Source organism: Pezoporus wallicus, unplaced genomic scaffold, assembly GCF_028554395.1.
Source record: "Pezoporus wallicus isolate ANWC-B61680 ecotype Strahan unplaced genomic scaffold, APGP_CSIRO_Pwel_v1 scaffold_3294, whole genome shotgun sequence".
In the NCBI taxonomy this organism is placed as follows: Eukaryota; Metazoa; Chordata; class Aves; order Psittaciformes; family Psittacidae; genus Pezoporus; species Pezoporus wallicus.
In genome coordinates, this window is record NW_026635478.1 from 11,038,890 (window position 1) to 11,058,171 (window position 19,282).

The window sequence follows — 19,282 nt, forward strand, 5'->3', positions numbered from 1 at the left end:
GGTGTAAATAGATGTACCATAATCACTGGTTATATTGAGTGAAAATATAGATCAGTCACATTTTGTGTAGCAATGGCCATTTTCAAATTTTGCAGCTGATGTGAAGAAGCAGCAATTGGCAGGTATTATTGAAGATTGTCTTCCCAAGCACCTGATAGCAAATGGAGAATGCTATACATACTTATACTATACTTAAATAAACAAGACTAACTTCTGAGGCTGGAAAATGATAAAACCTATCCTTTAGGATAAACCCATCCTTCAGGATTAATAGCTGTGAGTTTGTGCAATAGGGATGCTCCTGTTCTGCAGGATGGGTAGAATTTTTTAAGCTAAAGAATGATGTAATTTTTTTGTAAGGCTGTGCTGAAGTTTGCAGTTTTGGGTTGTTTGGGGTGTTTTTTGTTTCTCTCTCCTTAGCAGAGATGCTCTCACTGATAGCAGTGCCAAAACAAAAGGCTAATGGGGACCAGTCCCACGAACAGTGACTGTCAGGGGACTTGTATCGTTGGCTGCCAGACCTGAAACTTCTCATAGAACTTTTATGCTCCACATGTTGTTTTGTAGTTTTCATCCTGATGAGACAGGCTATGGCATCAAAATGACACCAGCTAATTAAATGTCAGCAGAATCAGAAGCTGTTGCAAGGCTTTTACGCTTAGATTGCCAAGATTGAAACAGAAGCCAATGACGCACATCACCCTCCTTGCGGCTCATTAGGGTGGTATATAACCCTAATATATGTTCAGCCAGCTATGGTACAGACAGGCAGTATGGAGGCTGCCACAAGGGCTTGACACTAATGAGCACCTGAAAGATTAAACAAATGTCTGTGGCTGCTCTTGGGTCTCAGGTTAAAACCTTGGCAACTTGTGCTTCATTGTTAGGTCTCATGTTAAAACCTTGGCAACTTGTCCTTCAGTGTTTTCTGTTTTCTCCCCTTCTCCTTGGAAGCATTCACCTCAGAATCCTGTCATGACTTTGATAGGGATCTACATGGAACCTCTGTTTTCCCTCTGGTATCCTGTTGACTTAGGCTGTTAATAGGTGCTAAGATTCAGACTAGAGCTTTTTACTGTAGGCTGACCACAAAGGTTTTAGCTTATTTTCATTTTTCTGGGTCTACTTCTCTAGGGTAAGATCAAGTATCTATTATACATGTGTGTGTGTTTTGTTATATGTAATATTAATGAGGGATATATCCTGTTTGGCTGTAGCGACTGTGCATTTCACTAGTGTGCAGGTGGCCTTAATATTTCTGCTTTGTGGGTTTCTTCTTCTATCTTTAACTTCTGTAATCCTGTGTCCTTGTGTTTTGTGGTTTACAATTTTTTTTTCTCATTGGGAAGTATGTTGTACTGGTGTCAGGACCCAAACATTACACTAGAAGAAATATCCTTTCTTTTTCAAATGTCTGCATTGTGAAATCTTCACATTAGTCTGTGGTTTTACTCTGAAAATTGGCTGTGGGACAATCACATACTGCTTAAGATACTCTCTGCTCTCAGGCTCTATTTTCAGTCCTGTATTAGTAAGAAACATACCACCTTGTTATTGCTACCTGAAGCAGTACAGGCTGAGAATGACTTTGGTTTTCCTTTGGTTCTGCTTCAGCAGGGCAGTTACTTAGCTTCCCACTTTAAGAACGGGTCTTCATTTTGCTGTGTCCTCAGCTGGTCTACATGGGAATGACTCCCCTGAAAGTAGGCAAGCAATACTGATTTATACTAGCAGAGAACTTGACCTGTTGCTCTTAAACCCTGGTCTACATGGGAATGACTCCCCTGAAAGTAGGCAAGCAATACTGATTTATACTAGCAGAGAACTTGACCCCTTGCTCTTAAACCATAGTCTTACCCTAGAGCTCCCTGCTTGCCTTTGGCATACACAGTCTTCATTAAGAGCGATGATATATGGGTGGAAAAGAAGATGGCTTGACTTACAGCTTTTTGATTGAAATTGCATGGAAGAGCATGAAGTAGAATTAAAAATCATTTTGCTTGTAAACTGAGTATACCCAATCTAAAAGCCACGGAGAGACAATAAATGTGGGACCACACGGTGCCATCTTTACAAAGTCAGCCTTCAAAGTAGACTGCGATTTCAGTTGCCCTCAACTGCAGTGCATATATTGTTTGCTCAGAAATGTATGTAACGTAGCTACTTAACATTGTTCAGACGAAGTACACCAGGTGTTGAGATGCAATAATCTACAGTAGATGAAGGCTTGCTCTGGAGGCAGAGCTGGGACTTTTCCATTGGAGGTGACCTTCACATGATCCACAGTGCTCTTTTCCTTATATCTAAAGCACAACTAAAACATTTTTCTCTGAGCTAGGAGGAACTTGTTTTGTTTGTTTGTTTTGAGGGAAAGTGAGGGTAACCTTGGAAATACCATGAAAGTGAAGTCTGGTCTTACTTAATATTATCAGAGCAGTTCTAATAGGCCTCTGATATCTGCATTGTGAAATCCTACACCTTAATTAAAACCCTGTGGGACATCTTCTCTAACAAAGACATACCTTTTTGTCGTTCTCAATGGTTCAGTAGTCATTGAAGTAATTACAGGTTAACAAAAATAAAGAGCATTAAACAGAATGTCAAAATATGTCGGTTCCTCACAATTGTTCAGTTTTAACTCTCATCTCCTCTGATGTCATAATTTAATTAGGTATCTCAGTCATCATAGGGATTTCCAGAATAGACAAGATCTGAACTTGCCATCTACAAATAGGCAGATGGCAGTTGCCATCCTCTTTATTTAAGACAGTGCTGAAAACTGAAAATTAGGTCCCCCTTGCACTTTTTCTGAGGCACCTTTAAGAGTTACTGATTAAACTGTCCAGCTGTGAAATTTAATGGCTGATTATGCATTTCTACAGTAAAAATGAGGTGCTCAGTTACTTAAGACTACCAGCAGTTTTACAGGAGTGAAACACCTTCAGAAAGATTAGATAAGCATCTAATCAACCTGGTGTTAAAGAAATGGTTCCTCTTCTCTTAGGTATGGGCAGGGATTTTCAGAATTGGTTTTATGAATGGTGTTCTGTAGTAGCCTCAAATGAGCTTGGTCTTTCCAGCCTCTTCTTTCTGTGTGTCTGCCTGTAGAGCACCAGTTGGTTAGCTGGAACAGCATTATTTGCGCATGTCTAGTGAGGAGAGAGATGAAATTTTTACCCTTTGCTTTCCCACGAGGAGCTGTAACTTCATAAGAGCCAGGTGAAAGTGCACTCCTGAGGGCAGTAGCCAGAATACAGACTTGGAAAGAGCGATTCTTACCTTTTCACTTTCTCTTCTCTCTCTTCCTATGCCTCCAAATGATTTTTTTAGAGACATTTTGCTCTGCTAATTGGAGGGTGAGGCAAGCACTCAACAGCATGATTGAAAAAGCTGCAAAATCTCACCACTGTAATTATTTGGAGGGAGACATCTCTCAGTTCCTGTCCATCTCCATACTCAGAAACTGTCCTGTTTTGTACCTCAGAAAGAATATACATCAGACTCCTTGCAGAGGTTAGGAAATTAATGTCTTTTGTGTATTTGACAGACTGCAGCTTCAGCTGTTTACTTGCTACTTTAGTCTCATATGGTTTTGAACCTGAATGACCATGTTATGTTTTTTGTGTCTTGTGGAAATACCTGCTGAAGAGGTGGGATGCTAACAAGGATTGGTTAGAAACAGTCTTTTTACTTTGCTGTTGGAGTGGCAACTGAGAGAAGCACATAATGGCCATAATCAAATGCTTGAATTATGGAGGTTGAGCCATGATACCAAGTTGCAGCTGAGGACTTAAGCCTCTTTAATGTAGTTTATTGAAGGTTGATAGATGGTTAATCCCAGCCTCTACAAGTGCAGCGTATGTAGAGTGGCCGTCTTCCAATCCATACCTTCATATAGCAGAGCTGACGGTTTTATCATACATTGGATATGTGAACTGCATCCAGCTTAAGGGGTCAGTATGCAAAAGACACTGTGGCACTATACTGCAAATTTACAAGATGAGACTTAATATTGGGAAAACATGAGGAGGGAGCCAACAATGCAAGTCTCAGAGACTGAGCTGGTTTCTGTATAGTTTGGGTAGATGCTGGAGAAGAGGATGAGCCCATTCTGGAAGTATCAACCCATGTAACTTTCTGCTCTGCTCTTGGTGCCAGAGGAAGGGAGGTTGACTCCCAGTCAGTGTCTTCTAAAGACTTAAAACTGTGGTTCCCCTCACCACATTGCACCCAAAATAAGAGTTGTAAGCAGTTCCTCCTTTCGTTTGTGCTAGCCTTCCTTTTCTTTAAGGGCCACATATTAGACAGCAGTAGAAGGCTATTTTGCAGAGAATCACTGTTCTGAATAAAAAGAGAAACCTAGAAAGTAAAGTGCTTGATAGCAAGAGGATTTTAATAGTTCCTGAAAAGAGTATGTCATTCACAGCTCTCTTATCTCAGGTTTATGTATACGTTTTGTGTGTATATAAAGTGCATGGCATTTAGAAGTGAATGCTGTGCAGATCTGGGATCCATGTGCTTGCTGTTTTGGTCTTTCTCAGACTGGGTCTGTACAATGCTGGTGTCCATGCCAGTAAGGTCTTAGTTTGGGTGCAGTGTTTTATCTGCCTTTTGTATAAGTTGCATGTGGTTGGGATTTTCTTCCTTGTACGCTCTGAAGAAGATTAGTTGCAGTTACTCTTCTCTTTCTTCCTTTTGCATTGAACTTTCTTGTTATGTTCCCCTAATCATGTCTGGTACTTCCATCATCTCCTTATTTCCTTCCATCCTATGCTCTCCAAAATTTTGCTTACAGTAATCATAGGAGGTAGTCTACAAGAGCAGTCATCCTGTTGGGAACACTCTGGATTGCATACTGCTATCCACATCCAATGTTTAGTGTTGTTAGCGTACATGAATAAATCCAAATGTGACAAGTGTATGCATTGAGCTGGTTTGGCTCCCATAGGCACAGCTGCCCATGCCAGTTTACAAGAAGCCTGCAGGTGTTTCACACCCACCCCCCGTGAATCAATTTTGGTTTGTTGCAACACTTTTTATCTGTCATGAACTTTCCCCACACATGCATTTTACTTTTTTTGCAAGTAAGCTTTGCCTGCAAAAGAAATTACAAAGAAGATAAATGGAGTGAAGCTCATTGAAATATTAGCAAGTCATTTTGTCTTCTTCTGGCTTTTATCAGGAAGAAAAGAACAGCAAAGCCACAGCAAAAATAGCAGTGAATTTCCTAAGGGGTCTGCAAACGTAATAGTGATAGAGATCACTTAACTGTGGTGGTTTCTCTTATGTGATAATATTAAAGTGTTTTTTTTCTCCCTTCCCTGTGAGGTAGATAACTATTATGCACAATTTGTAGCGCACATCACATGGAGGGTTGGCAGGAGAGGTGGTGTCTCAGAGGTTACATAAGGCCATGGAAGACCCAGCAACAGAATCCAAAGCGTCTGGACCACCCAGGGCCCTCCTCATGTACCACAAGCCATCAGGGGAAGATTAACTCTAAACCCTTTTGGTTTGCTCTGTACAGTATAATCATCTAAATGAAATCAATGAATACTTGATTTGAGAGTCTCCCATTGCTCCATCCCTGCTGTTCCTAATGTTTGTTAACAGATTGCTTTGTGGTAGAGTGCAAAGGTGCCGCTCTATAAAACTGTAATGACTTCTGGAAAGGAAGTTGCCCTGTGTATTGCAGAAAGCACTGTTCAGTTTTGATTGGAACATGGGGAGTTGGGAAGTTGTTATTACTGTTAGTACAGCCAGTTGGAATAAAAATTTCTGCTCAGTTATGGTTAAGATGACATTTCCTTTTCCCTTGCTTTCTCTCTCTCCTTGTTTACCGATGGAACACTCATAGTGTTCTTATTTGCCTTTGGGCAGGGAGCTGGCATGTGGTAAGGCCCTGGCATGCCAAGGAAGAGGATCTTATTTTCTGTCTCCTGACCTCTTCTGTCTGTCAACCATCCTGTTTGCTACTTGCTTGACTTTCTCTTTGCTGTTGTCTCTTGATCCTTGTTTTTTTTCTTGTCAGTGCCCAGGCAGCTTTTTAACATTTCTCACTCTCTAAGCAGAAAACAAGTGTTCAGTGAGAGGACTGGGGTTTCCCCTTGTGATGAGTGGGTTTTTTGTTTCTATTGGTTTAGGTGTTTGTATTACTTAATGGTAATACTGTAAATATAAAGTATTTCAAGGCACAGGAACTGTTTTCATTAATGTTTCTCAGCCAATTATCAAGAGTTTATAGTAATACTCCCTCAGCCTTTTGTGGAAAATGGGTTTAACATATTTGACACTTTGCCTGTAGACCAACTCCTGTGAAAACCCTGGTTGCTTACAGGACGCTAAGCTTCACGCATGTAGATCCCTTTATAGCACTGTAGTCATACAAACTCACCTTTACCCCCCAGGTTTGCAGTCTCAAAATACTAGAGAGTGAAATAAATCTCTCAGAATTTGTGGGGTTTCAGCCTGCTGTTTCTACCTCCTATTTCCCAGACTCCTAGTCTTTTCTGGGGCTGAAGCAAAGCCTGAGGAAATCAGCAGTTTTTACAACCACTCAGCTGTGTACTGAGTTATACCTCATGTCTCCTGTGAGTACTGGGCCACAGAGGAGACCCTTGCAGTTTGCAAGTTAGGACCAGTTACAACACATTCATGTAAAGATAGAGAATGGGGCTATGGTTTACAGAAATAATGAAAAGTGGAGAATTACTTTCTCTTTTCCCAGTAATTTTTCCGCACGTGCACACATACGTTCATAAGTGTTTTGGCAAAGCAATCTAGTATCCCAAGTCAATGAGTTACTTTCAGGCTGATGATGTGAACATTCACAGCTTTAAATCACTTTTTCTTTGAGAACATTTAAATAACTGCATTTGTGTTCAAGGAAATCTTGACTCTAAAACAAAAAGCCTGTAGGAAACCCGTATATTGTTAATTGCAAAAGATGGGCCTGCTGTGGTTTTCCGTGCTGCTGATCATATATGGCATCCCAGATGACTAGCAGATCTGATTTTATAATCATGTTGTGTGAGGAGTTTAGACTATTACTTGTAATTCTGTCATTTCTCTCTACTGTTTCTTTATTAATGTCTTCAGCATTCTTGGTCTGTCCTCAATCTTTCACATTTTGTACTGATGCTTTATTGCAGAATTTTCCAAATTTTTTAAGTATCTTTCAAGATGAACAACAGTCCTTCCTCAGGAACTGACTGAAAGCCAAATTATCTTTATTCATCTAACTACTGCCTTAGACATCCCCTCTTTGGAAATCACTGTTCCATTGTATGATGTTGCTTCCTTTTCCCTACATGTCTTCATGCGTAGTAAAATACAGTGTTGGCATTTAAAATATTGTCACTTCATGGTTGATGGGTGAGTGAATGACTGACTGAGAGTTTTCTCCTCAGAAGTAACTTGGGGGGGAGAGGGGGGCTCTTTGCAAATTCAGGCTCTAGAGATGGTTATTTTTTGTATCAGTGACGCTTGCCATGCATTTCTGAGCTTTGGTTTATAAACATAAATGGGGCTGTTCTTTTCATTATAGTGCTATTGTCCATGCCCATCCAGTGTCTTGTCCTCCAGCTGCCCAGAAAGATTTGGAAATAACTACCTCACAGGAGTTAAGTACGAAGAAAATGTCATTCAGAGCTTGAATGGCCTTTACATGCCAGTCACAGACTGTCACCGAGATTGCATTATAAGCTTGGATAAGCTTTCCATATTTTAGGTTCACAGTTTGTCACTCCATTGTTATTTTCATTGCTCTGTCTTTGAGCTCACAAAAAGCTCTGTGCTGGTCAAGGAGTCTGTTGATACAGTCCCCTTTGCCCATGTGGGCCTTTGAGCTCATTACAGGGAAAAGGAAGGATCGTGAAAGTAAAGCTTCAGAAAACATTGTAGTTGCCAAATAATATAGCATTTCTGAAGCTGTTCTGTGTCTTGCTGTGGGCCTCTGCTTCCGATCTGAGCTTTCAGAGATTGCTGTCCACACCATTCTTTCATCAATGTAGCTGTGACAATACAGAAATGTTAGCAGTACTTACTATTGTGTCAATGTAGGAGTATCCATCCTACATAGGAACTGCAATGCAAGCAGAAAATAGACTCTTTGTCCTGAGGTTACTCTCTGAAGGTCTAGACTAAAGAAAGTAAGTGGATATAGGGAAATGGAGAAGCAGAAAGAAATAAAGTTATGAGCGCTTACCTGCCTAGCACTGTTGCTGACACCTCTAAGTAGGTTTCCCTCCTGAAATGTGCTGTAGTTCCCGCAGCTTGGTCAGCAGTCTCTGGTTGTTTCCAGTGTGTGTTTTTGCTGGCAGCACAAAAGGTCCCAGTCTGTTCTTCAGATCATTTTGTCTAGTGCTAGCATTGGGAAGCTCCAGCTGTGTTGCACTAGGCTCTGTACGCACATCAGCAAAAGACAGTCACTGCCTGAAAGAACAGTCTATAAAGTATAATGAAGATTACTGAATCCACGCTGTTTCAAAATACATGGCTGCAATTCATATGAAACCTGACAGTGAAATATGTATGAATATGCATCAGCACTGTCTCAAATCATCAGGAGTCTGTTAACACACTGGGCTAGTAAGTCCCATTATAGGACAAGAAGGCTGAGGTAGTTTACCCTTCTAGTCTGTGTGGTAAGAGAACTTAAGTCACTGGTATTGCTTGAGAGATACTTTTACAGTAAAAGTTATGGACAGTTAAAAGCGTATCATGAAGCAATATCTTGAAATTTCATATGGCTTAAAAGTGGTGTTTCCAATTCTGTGTACAAATTCAACTTTATAGAACGTTTTTGTGGTATTAATAAAAAATCATGAAATTATACATGTCTCTTTCTCCAAACTGGCAGAATTTTAATATGAGAAGAGCTATCCATGTGTCCTTAACTTGTCATTTATTAGAAAACTCAAACTCTTAATGGTTGACATTGGACAAAAAAGGGTCAAGATACAGGCCAAGATCTTCCTATTACAGAAGATAGAAAAAGGGGAATATATTTGCGTCTGGTTATTCTAATTCACCACTACAAGCATGGTGTGATTGCATTCTGTCTAGTCAGTTATTTTCTTTGTATCTTGAAGAAGAGAGATATAGCCAAAGTGAAGGGCATTTGGGGATAGACAAGGAAAATAATTGAGTCACAGAGAGTCTTATGTTTGAGGAGGGATGGGAAAGATAGGGATTGTTTTAATTTAAAGAAGAGACAAATAAAAGAGGACATGACAGTAGTGTACAGAATGATGAATGATACAGAGGAGGTGAATTGTGTGCTCTCACTTGCCCTTTTGTAAGTACAGAAGCAGAGGGGCACTCAATAAAGCTAAGTCAAAAATAGTAATACTGTTTAAAGGGAATTTTTAAATAGTAAGTGCCTTGTTTTCATAAACTTACCTTGTTTCTCCATGATGCTGGAGCATGTATTGAGAGGGATGCAAAAGACCTCTAGGAAATGAACTCCCAAGTTGTGCTGCTAAGCAGATCTTGCTGTCATACTGCAGGGACTACTGACTGGATTGGGTTATATGGCTTGTGTGAAAAATAACTAGTCAGGTAGTCTTAAAGAACCTTTTTAGTCTTAAAAATAAGTGGAAGTTGCATAAGATTAATAAGTGTAATGAGATTATCCATGCATTTGCTAGAAAGAGTAAAAAAGTAACTCTTCAAGGTCGAAATCTATTATCAATGGAAGGAATATTGCTCTGTGGTTGACCCCCATGTGATTTTTTTTGTATGTCTCCCTGTATATCTGCTTGTGACCCTTTTATAAAAGGCTGAAGTTCAGCCACATTGGTTCAAGGCTCTACTGTCAGGGCCAAGCAGACTTCTGTCCATGAGGAAGTTGTATGAAGTATGTTTATTCTTCCTGAATATTTATTTCTTGTTTTCTCTTGCTTTTGAATATTCCATTTATTATTCCTCTTTAATTAATAAGTTTGTATCAAAATTCAGAATAAAATTTATTTTTATTAGTAGAGTCTAGGGAACAAATAGAGTAGATTTTACATGTATCAGTCCCCCCTCCTTCTTTCATAAGGAGGATAAAGAGACATGCAAATAGGTTATAACAAGTGAGATAATTTTCCGGTTAGATTATTATAATATCTGTTTGCATCCACTGTTACTTTTAGACTTGATCTCTGCACTCTTTTTGTAGATCTGCAATTGTTTTGTAATTCCTCACCATACAGCATTATTTCATGTAGTACAATCCTAATCCACCTGTGGTGATCATTACTTGAAAGCCTAGTTCCTGTGGTCATTTTGAGTCCTGTGCCTACCTTTTTTCTAACATCTCTGTCTAGTCTGTTCTGGTAATGTCAGTGTAGTGATTAAAGTCTGGATCATGTCTGTAATATAGCCTTTCCTTTCCTCCTCCAGTTTTCCCCACTTAAAATAGGTGAAATACTGCAATTTCTGGATGAAGACCACTCACAATGATATAGGAGAAATTGCATTTTCAGCAGTGTTTCCTCATGCCTTGTAATTAGGTCTTTGTTTTTCACTGACCTAAAGGACACCATAAATGCATTGCTGACATTCTCAATATTAACCTTTGTGCAGCTATTGAACATTTAAAATATTTACTCTTCAACAAGAATAGATGTATTTTATGACTCATATAGCATACATAATTTGTAAAAGTTTGTAGGAGATACATATTTGTGCGTGTACGTATGTGCTGTGTACACCAACATCAACGGTATAGTTAGGAATGTATTTGCCCTCCACTGCAGTCCAGCTGCCTCTGAAATAGCTATGGACATTATCTTGGCAGCCCTGAAATACCAACCTAGAACATGGTGAAGAATTGTTTAGCCATTTGAAATTGCAGAGAAAATTTAATTGTAAATGTAATTATGTAGTCAGAGGTATGCAAATTTTATGTCCAAACTTAAGTGAAAAGAACCATTCAGCCTAATTCTTTGTCATTTGTCAAAAGCTCTCCAAAAACCATCTAGGCTACAAGCTAAGCTGCCTTTCATAAATCTCAGCTGAAGATTTGCTGCTGACTTTTTAAGACTAAATTATTTCTATTGTTCCCAAGTAATTACATTTTTGTTGTTATCTGAGAAGAGAGCCCCACTGGGTTGAGCATGTAAGTATATGGGGATAGGGGGAAGGAAGATTTGTGTTAGTTAAGTGGAGATGATAAAGCTGAAAACATAGCAGCAGGACATAAATCAGATTTCTTTTTCTTTTTCTAGTTGGCTCGTCACAATAAAACATTGCAACAGATGCTGAAACCAGGGTCAGATCCAGATGAAGGAGATGAAGCCTTGAGGTATTATGCCAATCATACGGCACAGATAGAGGTAAAGAATTGCTCATTGGAAGACTGGATACGAGACAAGTTTGCATCTTGTGCACAGTGTATCAACTCTTTTTAAGATTCAGAGCAGCAAAGCTTATTCAAATGGTGTAGATTATTTATGAGGAAAAAGTTGAATAATATGCTTTTGACTATGGGAGAAAAAGGAGTGCACCTATATTAAAAGTGGCTTCAAATAATCTTATTACAGTAGCTTGCTTGTGTGTTACCAGACATGTTTTGTTAGGGAAATAATGACAGTGTCATGAAGTCAAGAATAATCTTGTATGGTACATCACTCAAATAAATAGTCATGAATTTCAAAGCCAGTGATGCTAACTGATCAAATTAAAAGTCTGGCTGGAGTACAAAGAGGTTTTGAAGTTGTGTAGACATTCAGTATGACTTTTGTTTAAAAGACCAAGGCTTGGCTTGGTTCATCAGTTCTGTTGTCTGCTTTAAACTTTACCCCTGCCATGGATTGGATTTAGATGAAGATCCACAGAGGTACTTAGGTTCTTAACTCTTATATCAGTTACTGTGCTCTTACAAATGTCATGGGATTATAAACATCAAGGTAGGAATTAGGCACTGTAGTATCTCTAGTCCTTAGTGACTTCATAAGGAGGAGAATTTCCATGGTGCAGAGATAGCTGCTGTGAGGGACTGCAGGAAGAAGAGTTATTTGTCTCTTGGAAATGATGTATCAAGTCCAAAACTGGCCAAGTACGAAAACAGCACAGTATGGTTGCACACAGGCCCAGCCTGAATCTGGGCCAATAATTTAATCTTCAGTGGGATCCAAGGCCCCATCACAACATCGGACCTGAGCTTGGGTGTGTAGGGTCTTGATGCAAGCACATTAGGTCCCTTTTGCCCTGGCTGCCATCAAAACAGGCTATGGCTGGGTCCTTCTCTATTTCCCACCATCCTTTTTGCCTGATACAGGCCACGTTATCTCACCACTGGATAGATGGAAGCTCCATGGCTGTGGTGGTCCAAAGGGCAGCTAAGTAGTCCTTTAATATATTTTAATATTTTGGGTGCTCTTGGGGTATTCTGAAATCTCCTAAAACGTCTTGGCTGCAAAGCCTATTCTTTTAGCAGATATGTAGGCCTCTGTTCTCAGGGAGGCTTTTTAAATGTCATTCTGCTTAGCAGCACATGCAGCTTACCTCTTCATTTGAGTCCCTAACAATTGAAGATGTGCTCTCAGCTGCTTTGTTAACCCTACAAGGTTAGCTGCTACTCACATAGTCCTGTTGCAAAACTCCTGCCCTGAGATACAACTACTTACTTAGGACACTTCAAAACTGCATGTCCAAATTTTACAGAATGCATATGCCCATGAGCAGAAATGAGTGTAATTATCCTTCATTTTCAACAAAAATGTGCTTGACTATGTTACTCTTAAAAATGACTTAAGACAGGCTTTTTTTTCGTATGTTCACATGATAAATATGAATTAATAGAGAGAAGGGAGTGTGGCTTAATGCAGGACTGAGACTGGAAAATTGAAACTCAGCCCAGCATTGCTGTTATATCAAATGGATGCTCTCCGGGCTTTCTCTGAAAGCAGTCCTAGATTTGTTTGGCATTTCAAATGTAGCTCCCCTATATCAGGGTATCTCATTTGTTTGATTTGAAAGTCAAATAATGGGGTTTCTTTTTCATTGGTGGCTGTACAGAGACATGGATCTAGGAGTCAAGATGAATTTCTGCTCATTTCTGTATTTTCAGTAATGCAGAGTCCATGATCGAATGGGGAAGCAATTTTGATGGCAGTGTGGTGAGGCAGAATAAAATCTAGCTCACTCACCAGTAACTCGGTAGGCCCTGAAAAACAAACAATGCAAAACCTTGGTTTTGCCAAGAAAGAAGATAAAGACTGACAACATATGGGTGCTGTCTGAGTAAGAAGGTGCTATTTTTGTGTATTCACCTTCACAATTTATCTCGTAATTGAAACAGACTCCAGGTGAGAAAAGAATTTTATAATCTGAGCAGAAAGCCCCTGAACTTCTGTCCTGTTTACTGGGAAAGATTTGTTTGCATTTGTTGCAAAATTGAAGCATTCTGAATTAGAATATTTTTTATATTTGGGGGAAGTCTGGACCTAGGTTTTGCTCAAGTATTTATTTGCTTGTGTATGTATTTGCCACCTTATTTTTATGCAGGCTTTTGAAGATAGAAAAGTAGTTTTGCTTTGTTTTAGGATTGATTGGTTCAACTTCATAACTTCATTGTAATGTTCAAATAATTTATTCATTAATTTACAAATAAAAGGGGAGCTGTGAACACGAAAAGATGTGACAGAATGGATGGATAGTCACTGATCTTGAAAAAAATGTGCATTTTATTTATAGATTGTTCGCCACGATAGAACAATGGAACAGATCGTATTCCCTGTCCCCAATATTTGTGAATTCCTCACTCGAGAATCCAAGTGTCGGGTATTCAATACAACAGAGAGAGATGAACAAGGGAGCAAAGTCAATGACTTTTTCCAACAGACAGAGGACCTGTACAACGAGATGAAATGGCAAAAGAAAATCAGGAGTAAGTATTGCAATTTCAAAAAATACCTTAATTATGCTAAACCCCTGCTTTTAAGCCTTCAAATACTTTAATTTTAATAGTACATTTTGTCTGCTCACTCTGATCCTGCAACAGGCAGAACTGTTCAGGGCTTGAGGGTGTAGGTCAGCAGAGACACTTGCATGCCACCCTAAAAGAGGCATAATATGGAGCAGTTAGTAATATAAGTAATGTGTTCAAGATGATGTTTTGGACTCCAAAAGTTAAATGGGGGTGGATGAACTGGGTGTAGTTCTACTAAACTCAATAGCGCTGTGCCTAATTAAGCCAAGGCCCCTAATATTTAACAAAAACATGTGTAGCTGCATATTTGAGGTTTGCAGATTCCTAAAAGGCCATTAAAAAACTTGTAAATGTCAGTCACTTGAAAACATCCCTCACCAGAACCTCAGCTGCTTTAAATCTGCCTGACTCCCATGGAGTCGGTTCCTCTCTGACAGTTCACATCACACTAGCTTGACTAGACTGCACTATGTCCCCGTCTGTTATGTCCCATGGTGGTGGCAGAGGCACACATACCACCTTAAGCTGCTTGCAGATCTGACAACCACAGTCAAGATCATGAGGGAGAGATTAAAGCAGGGACCCAAAGAGGAGGTGCAGTGAAGCCAAGCCAGGTGCCCTGAGTTTCTTGTTTAGTTCACCAGTGGGCATTACAGCTGCTCGCCCTCACCAGGAATGGTGCTGCTGCTGCTGCTACCGATGTCCCGGGGACAGGAAGCTCCTGCCACCTCAGCTGCTGTCAACTCTGCCCTTTGCTTTTGGAGCACAGGATCAAGGCTGCAAACAATTAAGCATCTGCAGTATCCTGGAGGCATAAGGAAGGAAGTTATATTTTATATATGTATATAAATAAAAATAGACGAGAGTGATCACTTCATTCAGTGCTAAAATTCAGATGACATTGGGGTGGTACACATCAGCTGATCTCGCCATCTTTATGCAATTAAGAAGGAAGGTAAGAATAGGATCTATGGTCAGAGCAGCAGAGAATTTGGGTAGTCAGAGCAATATGGTTTAATGTAGCATCTTTAACGTGATGGAAACATGGATGTTGTTTGCAGTTTTTACAAATGTCAGTTTCCCAGGCTGTAATTTTCAGAGGCAGTAGTAAGTCTTCAGTGAGAACCCTATTGGCCCAGGCCTGCTTCCCTTGATAGCACTGTAAGAATTGTCTGCACTGACAAGCTGACCAGAGCAGAAGTTGTAAAATAAATTATTCCAGAATAACTCGCTATCTCTGCAGTCTATTTGGGAATAAAAGTCACTGTATTGTAGAAAAATTACTCCAGTAACAAAATCATATCTGCTGGTTTTGCTTATGAAACACAAATAAAAGAGTCCAACACTACACTTACATACACCAGACCTGCCTAATGCTATAAGCAAAGAAAATTGGTTTATTTTTATTCAGAAAAGAAATTCCTCAATTCCTTTCATCAGTGGAATGGCCCACAAATCTCCATGTGGTTTGTTGTTTTTTTTTTTTATTTGAAAAGATAATACAGGTTGAGGCTCAGTTCATTCTTTAGCCAAATGTCTATTAGCATGCAGTCTGTGTTGCTTAAATTGACAGATATCATTTGCAACTGCTCCAAATACTTAAATCTCAGCAGTCAACAGCATAAGGTTATCACAATGAAATCTGAATATTTACCTGATCATAATTAAAGTCTATTTAGACTAAAGCCTGAGACAGCCATAGGCAGTTGAATGACTCTGCTGTTTCTGAAGTGTTAGCTGGGTGCAGGCAAGTCAGGAATACGCTCTGCATGCTTGCAGCACGTTCTCAGTACTTTAAAATCTAATTATTAGGAATACATCATGTTCAAATAGATAAACCTCTCTGGCTAGAGATCTTCTCATACTATTGAACATAGAATCTTGTTTTAAATGTTCATTTAAATCTCTGCATGCTTGCAGCAGGTTCTTGGTACTTTAAAATCTAACTAATAGGAATACATCATGTTTGGATGAACAAAACTCTCTGGCTAGAGATTTTTTCCTCACTATCACATGCAGAATCTTGTTTTAAATGTTCATTTAAACATACTGTAGTGCTGTCACACACATGAAATGCTTGCCTGAGTCTTAGTACCCTCTGATCTTGTTCCTAGTCTTTTTGCTGAATCGTTTATGTGACTCTGGACACAACATCTTAACCCTGTTTTGCCCTATTTCCCTTTATAGTCTTTTCTAACTAGGTTATAGGTTCTCTGGGATATAGACTATTTCTCTGTATTTGTACAGCACTTCACATATGGTGATCATGGTTTCATTTGAGTCCTTCTAATCAGGAGTAAAGAGCTGTTTGTCTGCAGGTAACCTTGGACGTCTGAGGATCATGCAGGAAATAGTCAGCTTTCATAAAGACAAATTCTACTCAGACCAAATTTTCACCTGCTCCCCAAAGTAGATCAGGATGGATTTAGTTTGACAGAGGTTGGGAAAATACTGCAGCTCTGAAACCTTGCCTATTCCATTGTTTTTTTAATAATGTCATCAGTGTACTCAGTCCAAATGGGTCATCTGGATGGCCTGTTCTGAGCCTTATGGTTGACAGGCGCACAGAGTGCTAAAATGTACTTTTTTGCTTGATTTTGTGTCTTGATGCACAGAGGCTACAGATTCAGAGTCAGGTGAAAAACTCTTCACAAAAGATCTAGTCCTAAAACCTGAGCAGAGGTAAAACTCTCATATTTAATAAACTGTATCGGGATCTTTGGATTAAAAACTCTGCTTAAAACTAAGTTTTATGGCAAACCTATGCTTAATATTAGTCTATTTTAATTAATTTTAAATATCTGCATATTTTCTTCATTAATCTATATTTTTTAATTCCCTGGAGGCCATTACTGATTAAGTTCCCACCTACTTTCATTTCACTGATTGCTGCTCTTCTTCCCATTCTAGATAATCCACCCCTGTTTTGGTTCTCCAGACACATCTCTCTCTGGGGGAGCATTTCCTTCAACCTTGCTGTATTCATCAATTTAGCAGTTGCTCTCTTCTACCCCTTTGGAGACGATGGAGATGAAGGCAAGTGGAGTTTGGTTTTATTTTTCCTTGTAATTTTAAATGCTTTCAATGCTAAGGTAACCACATCTTCAGGTATCCTTGTATCTGCAGAAGCCGTTTAGTACCTTCTAAGTAGGCACCAAATGTTGCCTGAAATGTGGTAGCTGATCTTCTGTGTGTCACATGGCCCACACAACGTGAAGTAAAATGGACAGAACATAGTTGCTAAGATCATCTAGATGATCAGGTCTAATTCTGCCACATTGCAGTATACTACTGCACACGTTGAGTTACAGCTTCTGAGCTGAAGAAGGATTCCTGGCAGCAGAGGGACAGAGATTCCTTAGAACTGATCAAACTGAATGACTTGCAGTCTTAAAAGCATATGGAATAGAATGATTTGAAAACTAGCTTCTTGGCTTGTGACTGTTTTGTTTATTGGGATAAAAGGGAATAACTGTTGCAGAGGATAAATGCATTACATAAAGATATGCTTAAAACCTCTGATTCTGCTTCTGCTTCATCACATGCCACAGGAAATATCACAAATAATAAATTTCATTAAGTAAATGCAGCAGAAAAGCAGGAAACCTCTTTGAATCCAAAACAAGCTTAATTAGGATAAAGGAGCCTGAATAGTTCAGAATACTGGTAATGGGAGTGGAGCCATTCACCTCTAGGTCTTTGGTTTGTGTTCAGACTGTAATGGGACTGAAAGTCAGGTCTGCCTGGTGGCATGTGAGCTGGTCTGAGTGGAAGCAGTCCAGCTTCTAGTAGATACATGTGCTTTTCACAAATACCAGGGTTGGCACCAGCAAACATTCCTGTTGGCTGGCTAAACAGAAAGGCAGCAGATTAAAATATATTGGCATGGAGACCACATTGCCCTTTCACCCTACAGGGTGGTCTCTGCAGGTCATGGCACAGGCATCGCTGCAGAAAAAGGGAAGCATTTGTACTTAGTTCTTTCCTGTTTGTAAACTGAAGAGTCACTTGGAGTGCGTGCACATTACAGCCCATGCAGAATAAAAGGAGAAATAATGAGTTAAAAATAAACCTTTGAAGATGCTAATTTTTAGCTAATCTGTACTCACAGAAATCCTCTGGTCTTTAACCAGTAGGTATTAATGCTTATTTTGAACTGCAGATTTATATAGCATTAAGTGGTCCCAGTAATCCAGTGATTTCACTGATAGCACATTTCAGGATTCTAGTTCCTAGTGCTTGTAAAAGCAAAAGCAGTTCCTAAACAATAAACAATAGGTGTGGCCAAAAGGGATTAGCAAATCATCCTTAAGGATGTTTAAGGAGCTAAGCATCCTTAGTACTGGCCTCCCCCTCCACCAAAAACTGATTTAACAGCCAGAGTTTGTCTTCCATTTTTCTGCTTCACCTTGCATAAGCCTACCTATACCCACATGTCTGAGGTGTCTGGGCTGATCTAATCATCCTGAGAATGCTGCCTTTTAGTAGATACCTGCAGTTCTTACATCATATGACATAAGCAACATTTGCACTCCAGAGGAAGACTCCTTGCTTCCAGCTCGCCTGTCTGCCCATGTTACTGGTGTGGGTCCTGTGAAGTAACACTGTTTGACCTGCAGTAGGGAAGAAGGCAAAATGGTTTGTTAAAGAAACAGTGAGTGCTTTGGCCTTACCTTTGAAATCCACTTGGAAGTTATTTTTTAGGATCCGTTAAAAGTTTCCAGGTCTTACTGGTGAAGGAGCTATCCATCAGAGCTGACCTTGAACCTCCTGCCAAGGATATAAACGCTCCTGGATTTTGGAAAGTTCAGATGCCATCTGAATGTTGAGGCTAGGGCCTCATTTCACTGTTTTCTAATCCCACTGATGCTGCTTAGCTGTGTATTTGTTGCCAAAGAGATAGCATGATTTCTATTGTGAGTCTAGCTAAATTTTCTATTCCCTTCTCCCCCATCACTGACCTCTCAGTTCATCTGATAACAATAGAAGTCAGTGCACAAGTGTAACAGTGCCCCAAGATCTGAATGTGCTTTTTATATCGCAGCAACATGGTGTTCTTCCAGGGCTTTAAGCAGAGGAGAGAAGGGAAAACAGGGGCATTGCTCAAAATTCAGGGAGAGCCTGGAGCCAGCATCTTGCAGAGCAGCAAAGAGGCTGACTCTGAAGGCTCAAACGCCCGCAGGAAGTCAGCAAGACCTGGGACCTGCTGCCTCCCCAAGAGCGAGGCACATTGCTCTCGGCAATGCAGATGCTGCCTGTTCCTGCTGAAGTCCCTGTGGCTGCCTCTCATTACAGCGAGCGCCTTGCTCCTGTGCAGAGGCGGAGGCTCCTGCTGAACACCCGCAGCCCTTCAGGAGAAAG

General features: G+C 39.9%; 1 protein-coding gene across 3 annotated transcripts in view; it reads left to right on the forward strand.

Moving 5' to 3' along the window:
* Positions 1-19,282, forward strand: part of ITPR2 (inositol 1,4,5-trisphosphate receptor type 2) — a 252,076-nt gene that overhangs the window by 195,465 nt on the left and 37,329 nt on the right. For all 3 annotated transcript variants that reach the window (XM_057427842.1, XM_057427851.1, XM_057427858.1), the window contains 3 exons: positions 11,217-11,324; positions 13,687-13,879; positions 16,832-16,957. In XM_057427842.1, coding sequence (XP_057283825.1) covers positions 11,217-11,324; positions 13,687-13,879; positions 16,832-16,957 — 427 coding nt within the window. The remainder of the gene's footprint in view (positions 1-11,216; positions 11,325-13,686; positions 13,880-16,831; positions 16,958-19,282) is intronic.